This window comes from Mytilus californianus, unplaced genomic scaffold, assembly GCF_021869535.1.
Source record: "Mytilus californianus isolate M0D057914Y unplaced genomic scaffold, xbMytCali1.0.p SCAF_1, whole genome shotgun sequence".
Taxonomy (NCBI): Eukaryota; Metazoa; Mollusca; class Bivalvia; order Mytilida; family Mytilidae; genus Mytilus; species Mytilus californianus.
Genome location: NW_026262581.1, coordinates 33,843,429 through 33,860,661, shown reverse-complemented (window position 1 = coordinate 33,860,661; position 17,233 = coordinate 33,843,429). Strand labels below are relative to the sequence as shown.

General features: G+C 31.0%; 1 protein-coding gene across 14 annotated transcripts in view; it reads right to left on the bottom strand.

Annotated features, from left to right (window-relative positions):
- Positions 1–212: 212 nt before the first annotated feature.
- Positions 213–17,233, bottom strand: part of LOC127719310 (battenin-like) — a 70,284-nt gene continuing 53,263 nt past the window's right edge. Inside the window, exons 2-15 of one of the 14 annotated variants that reach the window (XM_052225354.1) lie at positions 14,644–14,701; positions 13,516–13,615; positions 11,328–11,390; positions 10,560–10,639; positions 10,083–10,168; positions 9,479–9,551; positions 8,641–8,784; positions 8,284–8,384; positions 6,441–6,490; positions 5,349–5,417; positions 4,885–4,940; positions 3,770–3,863; positions 2,388–2,528; positions 213–1,475 (exon numbers count right to left, since the gene is read on the bottom strand). In XM_052225354.1, coding sequence (XP_052081314.1) covers positions 1,344–1,475; positions 2,388–2,528; positions 3,770–3,863; positions 4,885–4,940; positions 5,349–5,417; positions 6,441–6,490; positions 8,284–8,384; positions 8,641–8,784; positions 9,479–9,551; positions 10,083–10,168; positions 10,560–10,639; positions 11,328–11,390; positions 13,516–13,615; positions 14,644–14,701 — 1,247 coding nt within the window. In that variant the 3' untranslated portion in view covers positions 213–1,343. The remainder of the gene's footprint in view (positions 1,476–2,387; positions 2,529–3,769; positions 3,864–4,884; positions 4,941–5,348; positions 5,418–6,440; positions 6,491–8,283; positions 8,385–8,640; positions 8,785–9,478; positions 9,552–10,082; positions 10,169–10,559; positions 10,640–11,327; positions 11,391–13,515; positions 13,616–14,643; positions 14,702–17,233) is intronic. The other 13 variants (XM_052225386.1, XM_052225403.1, XM_052225438.1 and 10 more) reach the window with 13 other exon arrangements.

Below are 17,233 nucleotides of genomic sequence, written 5' to 3'. Positions count from 1 at the left end.
GATCGCATAGATCCAGCATGGCTGAATCAAAAATGTTACAGCATTTGTATTTGAAGACCTGTAGGCAAAAAGCAAATAAATTGTTGTGAGGGAAATAATGACATTAAACAGGTCATTATTTTATGCCTTGAAGCACATTTCATTGAAACTTGGTATCATCTGGATTAATTCTTCAAAAGAAAAACCTATCATTCTGAAAGAAAATAACTCAATATAGGTATATAAATAGATTTTATTTGAAATCTTACATTTTTAATAAAGGTGATGTATTTTTTTAAATTACCTGCATGTATATGCATTTTAAAGATAATTGCACAGACAGTATTGTACAATTACTACTTTATGTATATTCAATAAATATTCATTCACATTTTGTATGTTTACACTGCCATTTAAAATTTGAAAGCAAAAAACTTTGAATCATTAAATATTTATACATTGTACTAGTACAAGTAACATTTTGAGAAGATAATAAAAAAGAAATGATCATGTTGTCACAAGAGGTGCTTGAATTGGGTATTCTAACACAAGACTACAATAGCCAAAAATTAATCAATATAAGTCCCTGCAGGGTTCAACTATTTCAGGATTTCCTGTAATGATTTTTTTTTTAAATTAAGTAAAGATTTTGATATAGTTTTGTGCTAAACATACACAATTACCTCAGCTTGGTTACTTTCCAATGTTCCATTTTCCCAGGACATTATGCCCCCTGCACTTTGATAAATATGTAAACAAGCTTTCTATGTTGTAATGTTACACTACTGTTTCAGGTTAGGGTGAAGGTTGGCACCTGTTAAAACGTTTAAACCCTCTGCATTTGTTTGCACCTGTCCTAAGTCAGGAGCCTGTTGTTCAGTGGTTGTTGTTTGTTGATGTGGTTCATAAGTGTTTCTCGTTTCTTGTTTTTTGTATAGATTAGACCCTTTTGTTCTCCTGTTTGAATTGTTTTACACTAGTCATTTTGGGGCCCTTTATAGCTTGCTGTTCGGTGTGAGCCAAGGCTCCGTGTTGAAGGCCGTACTTTGTTTACTTTTTACACATTGTGACTTGGATAGAGAGTTGTCTCATTGGCATTCATACCACATCTTCATATTTCTGTTTGTTTTAATATCTTTCATCATATTGTAAGGCTCATTGAATTGCTTTCTTAATTCTCTAATATTACTTGTTCAATTAAATAGGTTTTTGGATAAGTCAAACAAGCATATAGATGTACACGTAAATTAACACACTAAAATAAATAAACAAAATACACATAAAAAAAAATGAATTGTGACATACATGTAGTTTATAACAACCAAATAATAATCTCCTAAAAATATCACAGTTTTCTGTAATGGTTACATAACTTTTAAATGTAAAGAACAAATGTGATTGTGTGAAGGTATTGACACTGCTCCTGCTACAGATATACCAAAGGAATCTGCAATGGTTGCTGCTCCTAAACTATATTCTCTATATTCTGCTCTAATCTATAAGATAAAAGTATATGTGTTTAGCCCTATCAGCAATACCCTACAAGAGAGACATCTAATCATAAAATAAACTATAACATAATTTTTTTTTCAAAATTTTATCATTATATTTTCAAAAATATTTGCAAACTTCAATGATTGATTGTTAGTGTTTAATGCCACTTTCAGCATATTTGGCTATTTCACCATGGCAAGTTTTTATTAGTGGAGGAAGCTGGAGAGAACCATGACCTTCTGCAGAAAAACTGGCAATCATACTCAATTAAGTTTGAAATTGAATGCACCTGCCACATGTGGGGTTCGAAATCACAACCTCTGCAGTGTTGACAGGCTAGTGATAAGTAGATAAACTACTTAGACCAATCGGCCACAGAAGCCCCCAAACAACAATGAGAATTGCTTACGGTGACCTAGGGGTAGCGGTGAACTTCCTGTAAGATATACTATAAATGTCTATGAATTCATTATTGTTCATAAGGTACTAATTTTGGTGGATTCCCCGGGTATAAGTGATCCAAGGTAAATGTACTAGTTACAAATTTCCTATAGGCGTGTATGCAGAATTTGTAAAATGAAGTATCCCAAAAAAACGAGGAATTATTTTAATCTGGAATAATTTTGAAATTTGGAAAATTGAAAAGAAATGTACGATGAAAAGTAATCCAACTAAAGATGGTTAGCCATGCATGCATGCCTAAGGTTCAGGTTACTTTCACTGCTTTTTTAGTGTATGAACTAACTAACCACCCTTAGCTATGCATTATTTGGGTTAGTTTGCATCATACATTTTTATCAATTTTCCAGAATTCAAAATTCCTTGTTTAAAGTACAAATTTTCCTAGCTCCATGTAAAAAAAAAAAATCCACAGTACACAAAATTTAATTACCACATTTAGTAACACTACATACCTCTTTTGAAATTTGATAAAATGTATTGACAAAAGCTGCCCCTCCTAACAATCCTTCAAAGAATATGATCACAAATATTATGGCTATATTAGGTATATATCTGTAGAACACTTGTGTTAACAGAATTCCTAGATTGATAAACTGAAAAAAAAAGAAAAAAAGTTCTAGTTATACATATACATTGTTATTTAATCATTGTCTTGTAATTTTGCAGTCAGACATTGATTCCCATAGCATAACATTTGAAAACACATGCATCTAACAATAGGCCACCTTCTTTTCACCCTTTGAATTAAAAATCAAAAAGGACTATACATATATGGAATAATATTCTTAAATGTTCACAAGACATATGTATGTCAGAAATCAGTATTCATATTTTTGAATTTTTCTTACATAATTGCTTTAGGTATGTAATGCAAAAAAGCCTAATTAGAAATATTGTCATTATTTTTTTAATATCTAGATATGAACCACAGCCTTACCCAATAAGATATTGCAAAAATATGTCTGATGTAGGAAAAAATACCTTTAAGATTAAAAATGAGTTAAATATTAAATTTTTGCCAAAAAATATAATTACAATGGCCACATTAGGTCAAATATGTCAATCAGAATGTTTATGACACCATAGTGACATCACAAGTGATGTGACATTTTGGGGGTAGGTTTTATGAAATTACCCATAATACTTTAGATTCTAAATTAGGGAATAACAAACTTTCCATATCTAATAATAATGCAAATTTAATTTATGCATTTCTTGTAAAAAAATCAAGATGTGATTCTAAATTATTGTGATGTTCTTCCTGTTACATTTTTCATATCAATAAAAACATAGTACAATGTATTAATTTCTTAATTTAGTATATTTTATTCTTTATATAGTGTTACAAACTCTTTCAAAAGACTTTAGATCAAACATGTTATATTCTAGAAGGATAACTATTTTATGGTAAACTGTCCTCTGGAAATGCTTGAACCATATGGTGGACCTCCAACATTAGAGTAGTATCTGTGATGGGGGGCCTCGGTGGCCGAGTGGTCTAAGTAGTTACTACTGTAATCACTAGCCAGTCAACACTGAGGTTGTGAGTTCGAACCCCGCTCGTGCGGGTGCACTCGACTCCAATCTTAATTGACTAGGATTGTCAGTTTTCCTATCAAAGGTCGGTGGTTTTCTCCGGGCACTCCGGCTTCCTCCACCAATAAAAACTGGCCGCCACGAAATAGCCCAAAAGCGGTGCTTAAAAGTGGTGTTAAAACACCAAAAATCAAATCAAATCAGTATCTGTGATGGCATTTACCAGTTTTCAAAGCTTAAACAGATTTTTGAGGTACCGTTGGAATGTAGTATATTTGTTACTTTGCTTGTTACTTGCCTGAATAATGGGAAGCACCCACAACCTTTTAACTTCAAAAAAATTCACAGAAGACCTGGATATAAAAACTCCTAGCTGGTAATCTACTTGGTACCTAAAACACAAACACATTACAATAGACATAACATAAACCACAAATGAGTTAACAAAATTTCTTGAAAAAGAGTCAATACTTATTACAAATAAAAGAAGATGTGTTGTATACTTCACTGAGACAGCAAACCATACATGCAGTAAAGCCTGAAAAGACATCCAGATGAATTGTTACAACTCTTTTTTTTTTCTCACATTGTAAGCCATCAAAGTAAAAAAATGCTCAGATGGAACTCATGTAAATTTATGGTGATGTGACCTGAATCAAAATGTGCAACTTGACCAATGTGATTTCACAGAAAACATTTTTGTAACATTTGAGTGGTAAATATTACATGTCTATTTAGGACGCAAATCATTATTTTATCAAGTTAACAAGTTTATAACATTTGTACTATGAATTAAGTGAGATGTAGGGTATATGTAAATGATACAGCAACCCAACAACACAGAACTTTTCATATCAATTTATTTACTTTACTTAGAATATACCATCTGTATTGTTCTGAAATAGACTGCCAACAGTTTTAAGAACAAATTTTAAATAAATACAACGATTTATGTTTTGCTTCTGTTGTAAATGTAGAATTCCGAGCGTTCATATTTATAAATAATCACCATATATGTAGAAAATAACACGATTTATTCACACTGCATGTATCAAACAGACTTTACAAAATTCACATAAAATACAAAACACACAGATACAATCCGACAGTTCACACCATTCCAGCTTAATTCTGTTCATTCGTCAACAGTCCCATCCAAACATCTCTCTCCTCTCACGTCACTATCACACCACGTCAAAATACGGGAAATAATGTTTACACTGTATTGCATAAACACGGACATGTAGACAAAGTCACAGTCACAACACTTTTATCAATGACAAATATTCTATGAAAAATTACATCAAATCAATTTACTGTCTGTCATATTTATTTTTTGTTAATTGCTGTCATAATTGTCTCATTGGCAATCATACCATATCTCCTTATTTCTATATTGTATATTTTACTTACCATCTATACTGTTCTGATATAGACAGTGATACATTGTTAAAATATAATATTTCCATCTGAAAATAACAAGTATAAACTTTTATAAATTGTAACTTGGATGGAGAGTTGTCTCATTGGCACTCATACCACATCTTCCTATATCTATAAATGATAATACAATGTATATATTTGCAGTACACAGAATGACTGACAAAGATATTAAAGAGTCAATAGTATTGTTCACCTGACATACAGTTTCTAAACTTGCAACATACCTTTTTCCCATTACAAAGCTATAACTCATTCATGTCATTAAATCTTAACCCTATGTGACCTAAATCATTTCCTATTGTGATTAAAAAAAAAAGGAAAAAATAAATAATGAGTATCATTTCCTGTAATGTAGAGGATTTGGAATTTCTTAAATTCATGACAACTACAAATTTGTGTAAAGTTTAAATATAATCATTAAATTATCAACTTACCAATCCCTGATTTATAAAATATTCAGCAAAATATACCAGTATCAATGGAATCATATATTTTAATAATGGCTGAAAATATAAATATACAAATTATAAATAATGACTCAAATCATACAGGACAGACAAATGGTCAGTGCTACGACTTTTCTCCTCACCCCCATTGCTCCAAACCAATACTGATTCCAATGACACTTTCCCTGTTCTTAATCAACCCCTTAATCTTAGTTGCTGAATCCCTTGCTTCAAACTACTGCATCCACCCAACCACATCATTCAGAAATGAGAGGTTGATCCAAATGCTTGAAGGAAGTTATGATTTGAACTCTTAAACAAAAACAATATATGTGTTTGATCCCAATGATTGGAGGAAGTTATGATTTGAACTCTTTGACAAAAACAATATATGTGTTTGATACCGGTACTAAAATGAAATACATGGTACTGTCTTCCCTTAATGAGGCTTGAAACATGTACATAAATAAATGACTTCACATTACTTTGTTTAAAATGTTGCAAAATGACCATTATGGTAAATTTGTCAATTACCTTTAAGAAGACAAATCATATACATGTCATAAATAACCTTGGATCAGTTCTGTTATGGTCGTCATAACCAGTCGACCTATTCAATTGTCTGATAATATTTCAAACTGAGTTAAAGTTATGTGGAGCAAAAATGCTGCTTACCCTCCCTGAGACCTTGAATTTATCCCACAATTAGGTGGAACTTGTATTACCCAATCAATAATTTTCTGTATTCAGTTTAACTTGTAGAAAAGTGTTTATCGATAACTTTTTTTAACCTTTTGGTCATAGTCTTGTCTGTATTTCCTTTATATGTGTCTGTACCAAATCAAACCACACATTCATTAAAATAAGCTGGATACAAGTACAGGAGTTACATCATGATTTTCATATATCAGAATTCAAGAATTGATTTTTTATAAATGTGATTCTTATTAAACTTTCTGTCACATTTTCACAATAATTAATTACAGTACTCAATTATAACATCTTTATATCTGCATATGTCATTTTTAACTTTTTGTACAAATTCTTTTAATAATTGTTCATAAATCTATGCATACTTACACGTAATAGTCTTAATCTGTCTTTTAAAGATAAATATATTTTTGTAGACACTGTAATAGAAATTTAAACAAATGGTACACCTAATGTTTATCAAGTACACAAAAAATAATGAAGGTACAATTAATGAATTGGATAACTTTATGCATGTAACACTCTCAAAAGTGCCTGTCCTTGTCTATTTCGCTCAAAGTGTCCTTAAAATCACAAATCTCCCAAACTTGTCCGATTTTTACCTCTCTTAAACATGTCGAATAATTTCTATGGACCCAAATGTGTCAGATAAAGATATAAAAACCTCTGAAATTTTTTAGCGCTGATATGTCCTCTGTGACATCAATAATGTGTACAACAGTCATAATGGACTTCATTGAAAACATTAAGTTTTTGCTGGAGTTTAAAGACAAAGAAAATTAAAACCTCTATTCAAGGAAATCAATGCAGCGGTACTTTGGGTACAGTTCATGGACATTAAAAGAGTTTTTGAGTGACAAGAAAAATATCCAAAATGGACACCTCGTAAAATTGCAGATATTGTCAGAAAAGTCACAGAAAGGATAATAATAGATACACTGGATGTTTTTTTACAAGTAATCTGGATGTAGTGAAAATCTTTATGCTAGTCATAGAAAATGCTTGACAGCATAAGAATTAACAGCCTAAATTACAAAACTAAACTGCAAAGGTTAATTCTTTGAGACCTCAAATGAATCATGATAGGTCTAAGAAGATTTTGATTGTTGATTGATTGCTGTTCCTCTATTTGCAAATATTTCAGAAGGATCAAGATAAATAAATAAGGAATGTGTCCATAGGACACAGAGAGGGGCCTCGGTGGCCGAGTGGTCTAAGTAGTTACTACTGTAATCACTAGCCAGTCAACACTGAGGTTGTGAGTTCGAACCCCGCTCGTGCGGGTGCACTCGACTCCAATCTTAATTGACTAGGATTGTCAGTTTTCCTATTGAAGGTCGGTGGTTTTCTCCGGGTACTCCGGCTTCCTCCACCAATAAAAACTGGCCGCCACGAAATAGCCCAAAAGCGGTGCTTAAAAGTGGCGTTAAAACACCAAAAATCAAATCAATCAAATCATAGGACACAGATGATACCCCTGTTTGCATATAACATTATAAAGGGACATAACTCAAGAACAGTAAATGTGACACTACCCATATTTGTACTTGATCTGGGTTTTGTGGTAATAAGCATTATGTATAAGTTTCATAACATTTGGTTGAGGCAAACTAAAGTTAGAGAACAGAAACGAAAAATTCAGCAATTTTTCCATTTGTAAAGGGGCATAACGCTAGAAAGGTAAAAGTGACACTACCCAAATTCTAACTTGATCTGTGTTTTGTGGTAATAAGCATTGTGTATAAGTTTCATAATATTTGGTTGAGGGAAACTAAACTTAGAGAACGGAAACGAAAAATTCAGCAATTTTTCCATTTGTAAAGGGGCATAACTCTAGAAAGGTAAAAGTGACGCCACCAAAATTCAAACTTGAACTGTGTTTTGTAGTAATAAACATTGTGTGCAAGTTTCCTAACATTTGGTTGAGGCAAACTAAAGTTAGAGAACGGAAACCAATTTTGGGACGTACAGACGGACGAACAGACATACAGCTGGACAAGGGTAAAACTTATTATATATACATATAGAAAGGTTTTGCAGAATTGGACATGTTTGAGGACATGATTCTGAGTGTTACATGTATATTGGGCTGACAATCAATATATGTGATTTAGATGCAGAGACTCTATCCCTAACAATAATGTAATTATTATCCATATGTGATGACGAATAAATGATGAATAACTGAAGTACCAGAAGGAGAGGTACATACCTTCTTTGCTATCATCTAACAAAGCTGTTGTATCATCTGTTGTCTCATCTGTTACTGTTTTTGTGTAAATGTTATCAGGCTTTTTTAAAATCCCAAAATAACTGAAAATTCAAATAAATAGTGTTGGAATAAGTTTGAAGTCTCACTTCCATATCATATAAAATATTAAAGGATTGTAAGTATTTTTTTATTTTACCACCTTGCACTTTGATGACTTGGTTGTAGTTTTTTACAACAAGTGGTCAATTTCTGACCATTTGAAAAGTTTGATTTGATAATTGGTCAGAAAAATGTATGTCAAATTGGATTTTCTCTTTTTATGGATAAAAACATGGAAGAGGAAGTAGAAATATTTACCTTATTGCCATGGTAACAGGAATGATGGTCATGACAAACAATGTGTTACGAGGAGAAAGACCTGCTGATGTCAAACCAGCATATGATAAGGCACCAAATACTCCAGCTCCCCCTGTTCCTGAGGAATATGTTGATATAACATTTCTGTAAAAAAGGTAAACAGAAAAGAGCTGTGATCAGTGGCTGACGAGCAACATGCTTGATAAATAATGTAATACTGTAAATTCAGAAATTATTGCGAGGTTTTTATTAATGCGAATAATGCGACTGGTTGAGTAACGCAATAATAAGAACTCGCATTCCGAAATCTTATACACATATCTTTATGCAGATGATTCTGAATTCGCAATAATTTATCTCGCATTTTTGTCTCTTCCTCTAAAATCGCAATAATAAATGCACGCAATAATTTCTGAATTTACAGTATGTAAAAAAAAAAAAACGAGACACCGAATTCCTATGGTATATCTGACCTTAAATAATTAACTATTTCATTTCGACTTCTTTTGGACTTTAAGCTCCTAATGTATTAATTTATCTTTAGTTTTCATAATATTTTTGCCTTAATGTTAGCTGCTAATGGTTCCTAATAAAAGTTAGAGCAGGAAAAATGCTTTCACAGCAAGATTCTTATTTATTGCTTTAATTCCATTTTGGTATGTACAAGTTTGTAAAATAAGTTTAACTTAAAAAATGAAATATTCTGCTAAGAACAACTGTAAATTATACTGCTACCAAAGCTAAAAATAATATCTCAAATATCTTGACTTAAATGTTGAATAGCTAAGAAGTGGATGAACACTCTAGCAAGTAAATTTTAGTTTTACATACAACATACCTATCAAAAAAAGCTGAAAGACTCATATAAGTTACTTCTCCTAAACCACCACATATACTGGCACAAACAACCCCTGAAAACAAATGAAAATGGTCATGGTATGGGTTTTGCTCATTATTGAAGGTCATATGGTGACCTAGATGCTTACATTTACATATTTTGGATTCTGGTGGATAGTTGTCCCATTGGCAATTAGCTCTCAATGAGTCAACCAAATAATAATTTCCTACCAAATTTTAAAAAAAATTTACTCTTCCTTATCTGACAGAAAAATCTGAATAATGTCATTCTCTTGCTCTGAAATGCCTCTTACATCTGTTTTAATATACTGTCACATTGAATATCACATTGGCAGACATTTTGATTGTTCTACTAAAACTTTAACAGATACTTGAAGCTAACTAAATTTAATCACATATTGACAAGAAATAAAATATAACAAAAATGTTGAAATACTTCTTTGATGACAAATTATATTTAAAAATAGCAATTAAATTCAAACAACCTTCTAATTTCAAAAACAAAACATAGATCAAAACATTTCAATGTAACAATGTTCTCTGAAGAGTATGTTTTTATTGGACAAAGAAAAGATGAAACTTACCTAATATACTCATCCATATACCAACAGAAAATCCAACCAATAGAAAACTTGACAGGTTAAAAAGCACAACTATAGCAACTCTTACTCTGTAATGAAATGATATGTGCCTAATAGGACTATTTTTATTGTCTTACTTTTCCTGTGACATTATTTCATTAATATATATGCATGCCTATTTTTCCTACCAAAAATTATGAAAATTGGTATAATATGAATAAATCTGTCGTGGAGGAAATGTATATGGTTTTAACCTTTGCAAATCATCAAGACCTGTAGAATAGCCAATGGAAATATCACAAAATAGTTTCATGATGCTGGATAAGCCAAACAAATAAATACATTTTCTTATGACTTTTTTGTATCACCCTGCAAGGAAATATCTCTTCATGCAAGAAATAGATAACAGACCTCAGACATAAAGAAACCATATGTCAACATTAAAAATATTAGAAATTTTAGCTTCCTTGAATTCCATACCTGTAACTGATATGATGTATGTAGAATGGTGCTGTCAGTTTGATGATTAGTGTAGGTAGTATATCTGCCAGCAGAATAGCCTGTTATAAAATATAATATTTTAAAGTAAGTAAATGTAACGCAGAGTTATCTAAATTTCAAAGTACCGAGCTACCATGAAATGATTCATATAAAATTGAAAATTTATTTATTGTCCTTATTTTGTGTCATAGAGCCTTGAACAGAAAAGATAAATTTGCATAGTTTTCGCATCATTACAATGGAGGTCGCATTTTTTTCACAGCTTTGGCATCCTTGCAACAGATGTTGCAATGTTATACATCAAATACAACACACATGTTTACAAATTTTTAAAACAGCTCAACCATTTAAAAATATATCTGACCACCTGCATGCAATTGGTTATCTTGTTTTGTAACATACCGGTTCTTGGATTGCACTGTCTAAGAATCTTTTCAAATTATATCTAGACTAATAAAGGAGGGTCTTGATGGGGTCCTTAATTCTGTATCTTTAATTTTTTAGGTCATTTTTCTCTATTCTTTATATTTTTGCCCATTATTCTCTTTACTTTATTTTTCAACACTCCATTATTCCTTATTTTATTGGTCAGTTTTTCTGTAGTATTGGTCCATTATTCTGTATTCTCTAAACCCCATCCAGACCCTTATTAAGAGGGTTTAAATACGTCACTTTCTTTTAAAAAAAAATACATATGAATTGGTCCTCTACTCATCAATAAGTAGAGGTTTGAATTCATCTACTTACTCCTGTAGATATTTCATTGCACTGCATGTAATGCTCATCAACTGGTGCGAAAGTAGTTGTCTCCTAAAAAGAAAAAGTTATATTTGAATATTCAACTACAGTTGTTAATTATAAAAACAGATTAAAATGTGGCCTTTTCCATATCAGCCCTGTTACCATTCTGAGACTCAAATATCAGCCCAAGGCCCTACCCTTCATGTCACCAAATATTCAAAATAATCTATCTATTTTATAATTTGCTTGTTGTAACCAGGATGTTGTTGTCTTGTCTTTTCATATTTGGATTTATAAAGTTTTAAGACAACCACAACATACTTCCTTATCCATCCTAATTACTCTACCAGCTTGTACCGCCAGAAGGTGTTGGTTCACTTGACTTATTTATTTGTTAATTGATAAATCACTCTTTATTCTGCTGATACTTCTTCTGTACATACATGTACTTAGAATGATAAAATTTAGCATGATTAATACAGAAATATTTGCCATGCAAAAGAAAAGATATACCCATTACATAATATGTACTGTAAACTAGGAATTATTTTAATAAATGGTGGAATTTTTTCCCTGCTTTATTCATGATTGGTAAAATGGGTGAAAAAATTACCTGCATGAATAGTTTGTACAATCAGCAATATTGATGTGAAATGTGAACTTATCATTGTGTGAAATAAACACCCTACTAAAATTACAACTCTAGAAAAATATCCACATTTACTTAGTATCTGTCATCGAATCTTATTATTGTTAATTTGTATATTTTTCTGACCTGAACTTTACAAAGTTATACCTTGATTTAAAGAAGTAATTTCAGAAAAAAGATGGAAAAAGTAAAGAAAAAACAAAGCAAGATAAAAAAAACCAAAGTTTATCTATAGAATAACTAATCTTAGAATTCAAATATCGAAAAACAAGTCCAAGAATTCAAATGTAAAATAATATTCAACAAGGGGTCCAAACAACACATTAATTCATGAATATTCATAGCTCATGAGTTTATTATCAGTGTTGTTTGATCATGAGTTGAAAATTTTTCTATGTTAAATTCCTTGATCAGTAATCGTTTTATTAAATAGACCATAGACTTTATAATGGTAATAAAGAAGAAACTGCAAAGAACCATATCTTTTTCTATGCATTCTTAATTCCATTTGATGTCACTGACAATGTCTTGACAACACCCAATAGTGTATGATGTCACAGGAGTGAAATTATAGGATTTATTTTACATGTGAAATTATCAGTTTTTTTATTTTACTGGGAAATTACAGTATTTCATTGCAACCAATGAATTAAAATTTTATAATATTGAAGAATGTTTGGAATTAAAACCTCAACAGTTCTAAAAATATAAATGGTTGGAAAATATTTTTTTCTCATGAAGAGACTTAAAGAAATTCCATAAAAAGACTTTTGACTCATTCCGTTTTTGGAAATGAAACAAATTTTAGGCTGTCATTATCATACTATCTTTCAATGTCATTAAGAAGCTATAAAGTATAACCGTCAGTACCACAATGTCCTACCATAGAGTAGATAACCTGTTGAAAATTGAATACTTAAGCTTCAAATACATTTCTGTAGATGGTTTTACATTGTTATCAAAATAAACAAAAGGAGATGTGTTATATTTGCAAATGAGACAACTATCCACCAGAGATCAAAGGACATGAAGGATGAGGATGTTAAGTCCATTATTGAAGGGATCCAAATTTTATTTTAAATCTGTAGATTTTTAAACTTTTATTTTTAAACTGCAATCTTATCAAATTAAGATTATCATTGATTATATGGACTGTTTAAACTTTTATTCAATCTAAATCTGATAAAGTATGCTGATATATGATGTTATTTACTTTTTTGTCTCAATTGTTTTTATTTATTGGGATTCACAGTTGAACAGATCAATATTCCAATCAAACTATTCATAATTAAATGGCATACTATTAAAACCATTCAATATTACATATACCATGTATACATTAAAAATTTGGTAACATGACTTTTCAGGTATTATTTTGAGAATATATAGTTGTCACTCAGAAATTTCCTCAAATTAATACATTGTACATAAAGTTGTTTTTTTTTATGTTGGTCTTTTTTTATATATGGAGGAGGGGTTCATTTTGTTGTTGTTGTTGTTGTTGGGGGTCTTATCCTAGACAGCTTTTTTGACATGGGTACTTACATTATGATGGACTTCATCACCTTTTTCTTGTTCTTTCAGGATATCATGAGCTGCACTTAACATTATCACATAGGCAAAATTGTTACATAATCCAAGTATCCTATAAAATATGTGGAGCAAAATTAGTCATTTGTTCGGAGAATCTAGCTTCTTAGAAAATGTTACATGAAAAATTAAGGCCTTGTTCTTTGAATTTCTGCATGTCATGGGACTTGAGAACATGTAGGTTGAGCTCCCTCCTACTTCAATTTATATGGACTTGATTGAAAAGGAAAATTTAACGTCTCTGTTAACGTTTATAGAATAAGATAATAAATCTACTTGTTATGCACATAGTTTTCTAGCAATTTACAAAAGTCAATGCGAAACTTTCATTTCATTGTATTGATGTTTGGTCAACCATTCATTTACTGTAAATACAAAATAAATACGTGCATTTATTAATACAAATCCTTGACCATTGACAAAAATGAAAAATCTAACTAATGCGTTTTCAAAAATTTTATGATGGAAAATCACTTCTAAAATAATAAATGCCAGTTTTTATTATTGCGAGCCTGATACTGTCCCATTTTTCCCATTAATAAAAACATCACAATAATTTCTGAAACTACAGTATATTCATTTATTCGATCATAATACATGTATATTTTCAATACTTTTGTCTAAAACATTTTTTTATTTTTATAGTTTGTTCTTATGTTGTACTGTTACACCACTGTTCAAGGTTTGGGGAGGGTTTAGCGCTCACAAACATATGTTTTACCCCGTCACATTCTTTATGTGCCTGTCCTCAGTCATGAGCCTGTAGTTCAGTGGTTGTCATTGGTTCATGTCTGTCATATTTGTTTTTCGTAAACTGTTTTGTTATAAATTAGGCCGTTAGTTTTTCTCAATTGAATTGTTTCATATTTTTCATGTCAGGGCCTTTTAAAGCCGACCACACGGTTTTTCTCATTGTTCAAGGCTGTACGGTTGCCTATAATTGCTTACATCCACTTCATTTGAACTTTGGTGGATAGTTGTCTCATTGGCAATCATACCACATCTCCTTACTTCTATATTCCTATATCATGTATATATGACATCAAAAAAGACAATGTACAATGTATATATATGTTTACTTACCAGAAACCAATCAAGTTTCTTTTCTTATCAAATGAAGACAATACATTGCCTGTAATATCTATAAAAATAATAAAAAATATGAAATGTTGGATAGCTGTCAGATATATTTGATTAACTAAGTCAACTGGAAGAATATAGATTATTTCCAACCTTATTCTGTTCATTTCATTGATTAGGAAGAACCAAGTAGCAAATAGAAATTTGCCATTGTTGCAAATGAAAGACTACTATTTTTTCTTAAAATTTACAATCAAACGATTAATCAAAAAACTGTGGCCCCACAATGAATGAATGATCGGTGCTTCGATGAAGGTTAATCCAGAAAAGCACTTCGAACGCAAACAAGCTACACAACGATATTTTCATTAACCTATTTTATTCAAACGGCAAAAACAAACTGATTAAAATAACAGTTCCAATGCCCCCACCCCCACCCCTCTCCCGCGTTGTACATATTGTATCTGTCAATGGCCATTATAACTAAAAAAAATTGTTTGTTCTTTGATTGATTTTTTTTTATAAATATCGTTAATAGAGAAATGCAGATTTGAGAGCAAATGCAATGAAATTTCCGATATAATTATGAAGATGAATGGTTTATAGGGTTATTTCCATTTCTATAATCTTAATATTAAGATTTTATTCTATTGCCCAAAGATGGAGAATTTCTTAATATCAATGCAAATTACTCTGAAAAGGTGTGCTGATTTTTTACATCTTCATTTTTTTATGAACATTTTGATATGAATGTCAAGAAGAATCTTAAGAGGAAGGTGTAGTATTTTTTTTTTGTGAGTTTGACTTAATAATTTCCAGAAAGAGGCATTTCAAATTTTTCAACAAGAAAAAGTATTAAGTAACTAGTTTTTATTTGAACTGGTACTCTGAATGATGATTCTTCATTTGGAAAAAGTACATTACTAGTATTCAAATATATATATGAACATGTTCAAAACCCTTAAATTGTAAAATAGCAATATAATGGGGAATAAAGAAAAACAAATTATTGCAGAAAATGCTCAGGTTAGAATAATGCTACTTTGTTAATTGTTTCAGGCAAATTACTGATAATTGTAATTTATATATTAACCTTATAAAAGACGATCATGTCACATGCATTTTCTTATACAGGGTACATAGTTTATTTTTTTGTTTTTTCATTGAAAGCAATCATTAATGCAATCATGCAAGAAAATGACAGTTAATTTCTCGTTAAAATATTGACAAGAAGCATATTTTAGCTGTATACTTTTTGACAGGTAATGGATAACCTTTATGATGCTAGCACACAGTCACTGTAGCCAAGACGCATCCCACAGACTCATGAGTTCATGATATTGGGCTTCTTGACAGACAATGATGTGTCCAGGACTCCAGGACATGTGTAAACCTGTTAACACTTAGTACCTGAATTATGTGCCAAAAAAGACAGATGACAATATTGCAAAACAATAACTTAATTGTCATGATTGTGTATTTATCCTTTTGCTGGATTTATTCTAAAGTTTCATCAGATAATAAGCACAGTAAGTTGCAGGAAAATTGGACAGATTATGAGACTGGTCAAATACTTCAAAGTTAAAATTTGATGCTGCTAAATGTAAGGTATAACATTTTAATCCTGACAATGACTAACAATATCATTATACAATATTAAATGATTCAGACAACTACTTAACTAATTATTGCTTTATCAATTATGAATGAAGAAAAGTATCTTGGAATAACTTTTGAGTCAAATTTAAAGTTTGAAAAAAATATAAGTAGTATTGCTAATAAAGCACAGAGAAGTCTCATCTCTAATTCATCATTCTTTCGAATATATATCGATCAGGATGTATGTTTCTTACTCTTTATAAGTCAATTGTTTGTCCATTGTTGGGATATGCTACATGTGTTTGGTCTCTGTAACTTACAAAAGATATCCCCAAATTGGAATCTGGGTCAATATGCGCAATTGATTTCCCATAGGCGATAATGGTAACGTTTTCTTCTGTAGCTCAGTCCATATCGTAAACTTGGATATGTATGATGGCTCGTTTCGAAGCTGAGACATTTTCACATATGTGGTTAAATTTTCGGGGTACGAAGTGAGATTCATTTTTCCGTAAATTACCATATCCCGAAAATCCTTTTGTGATGTGGCTCCTCTTGGTAAAAAATCCCTTTTTTGAAGTTTTATCACACAATAAGTTCTTTGAAAATTCAATAAAAAAAAAAAAAATTGGGAAAAATTCCTGAAATTTTCATTCTACTAATGAACTCAAAATCCTTAACTTTTTTATTTTCAGACTTTTTTGTTTTCCCGCATATCCTATGGAGGCTTCTCAGATTCCGGAATAAAATCCGTTATGTATTTTATATTTATTTTTCTCGTATGAACTCTTCTGTAAAGAAGATAATGTTGTTCTTACTTCCGATTATGAACTTCTGTAGATAATGTTGATTAAAATAAACAACTGTAACAATTAAGCACAGACTTGCTATGAGGGGTGGAAGGAATAATGGGAACCTGGGAATCTATCTTCAGCTATACTTTTGATCTGCAGTGGAAATCCATAACGCAGATACTGCTGTGCTGGGAATGAGG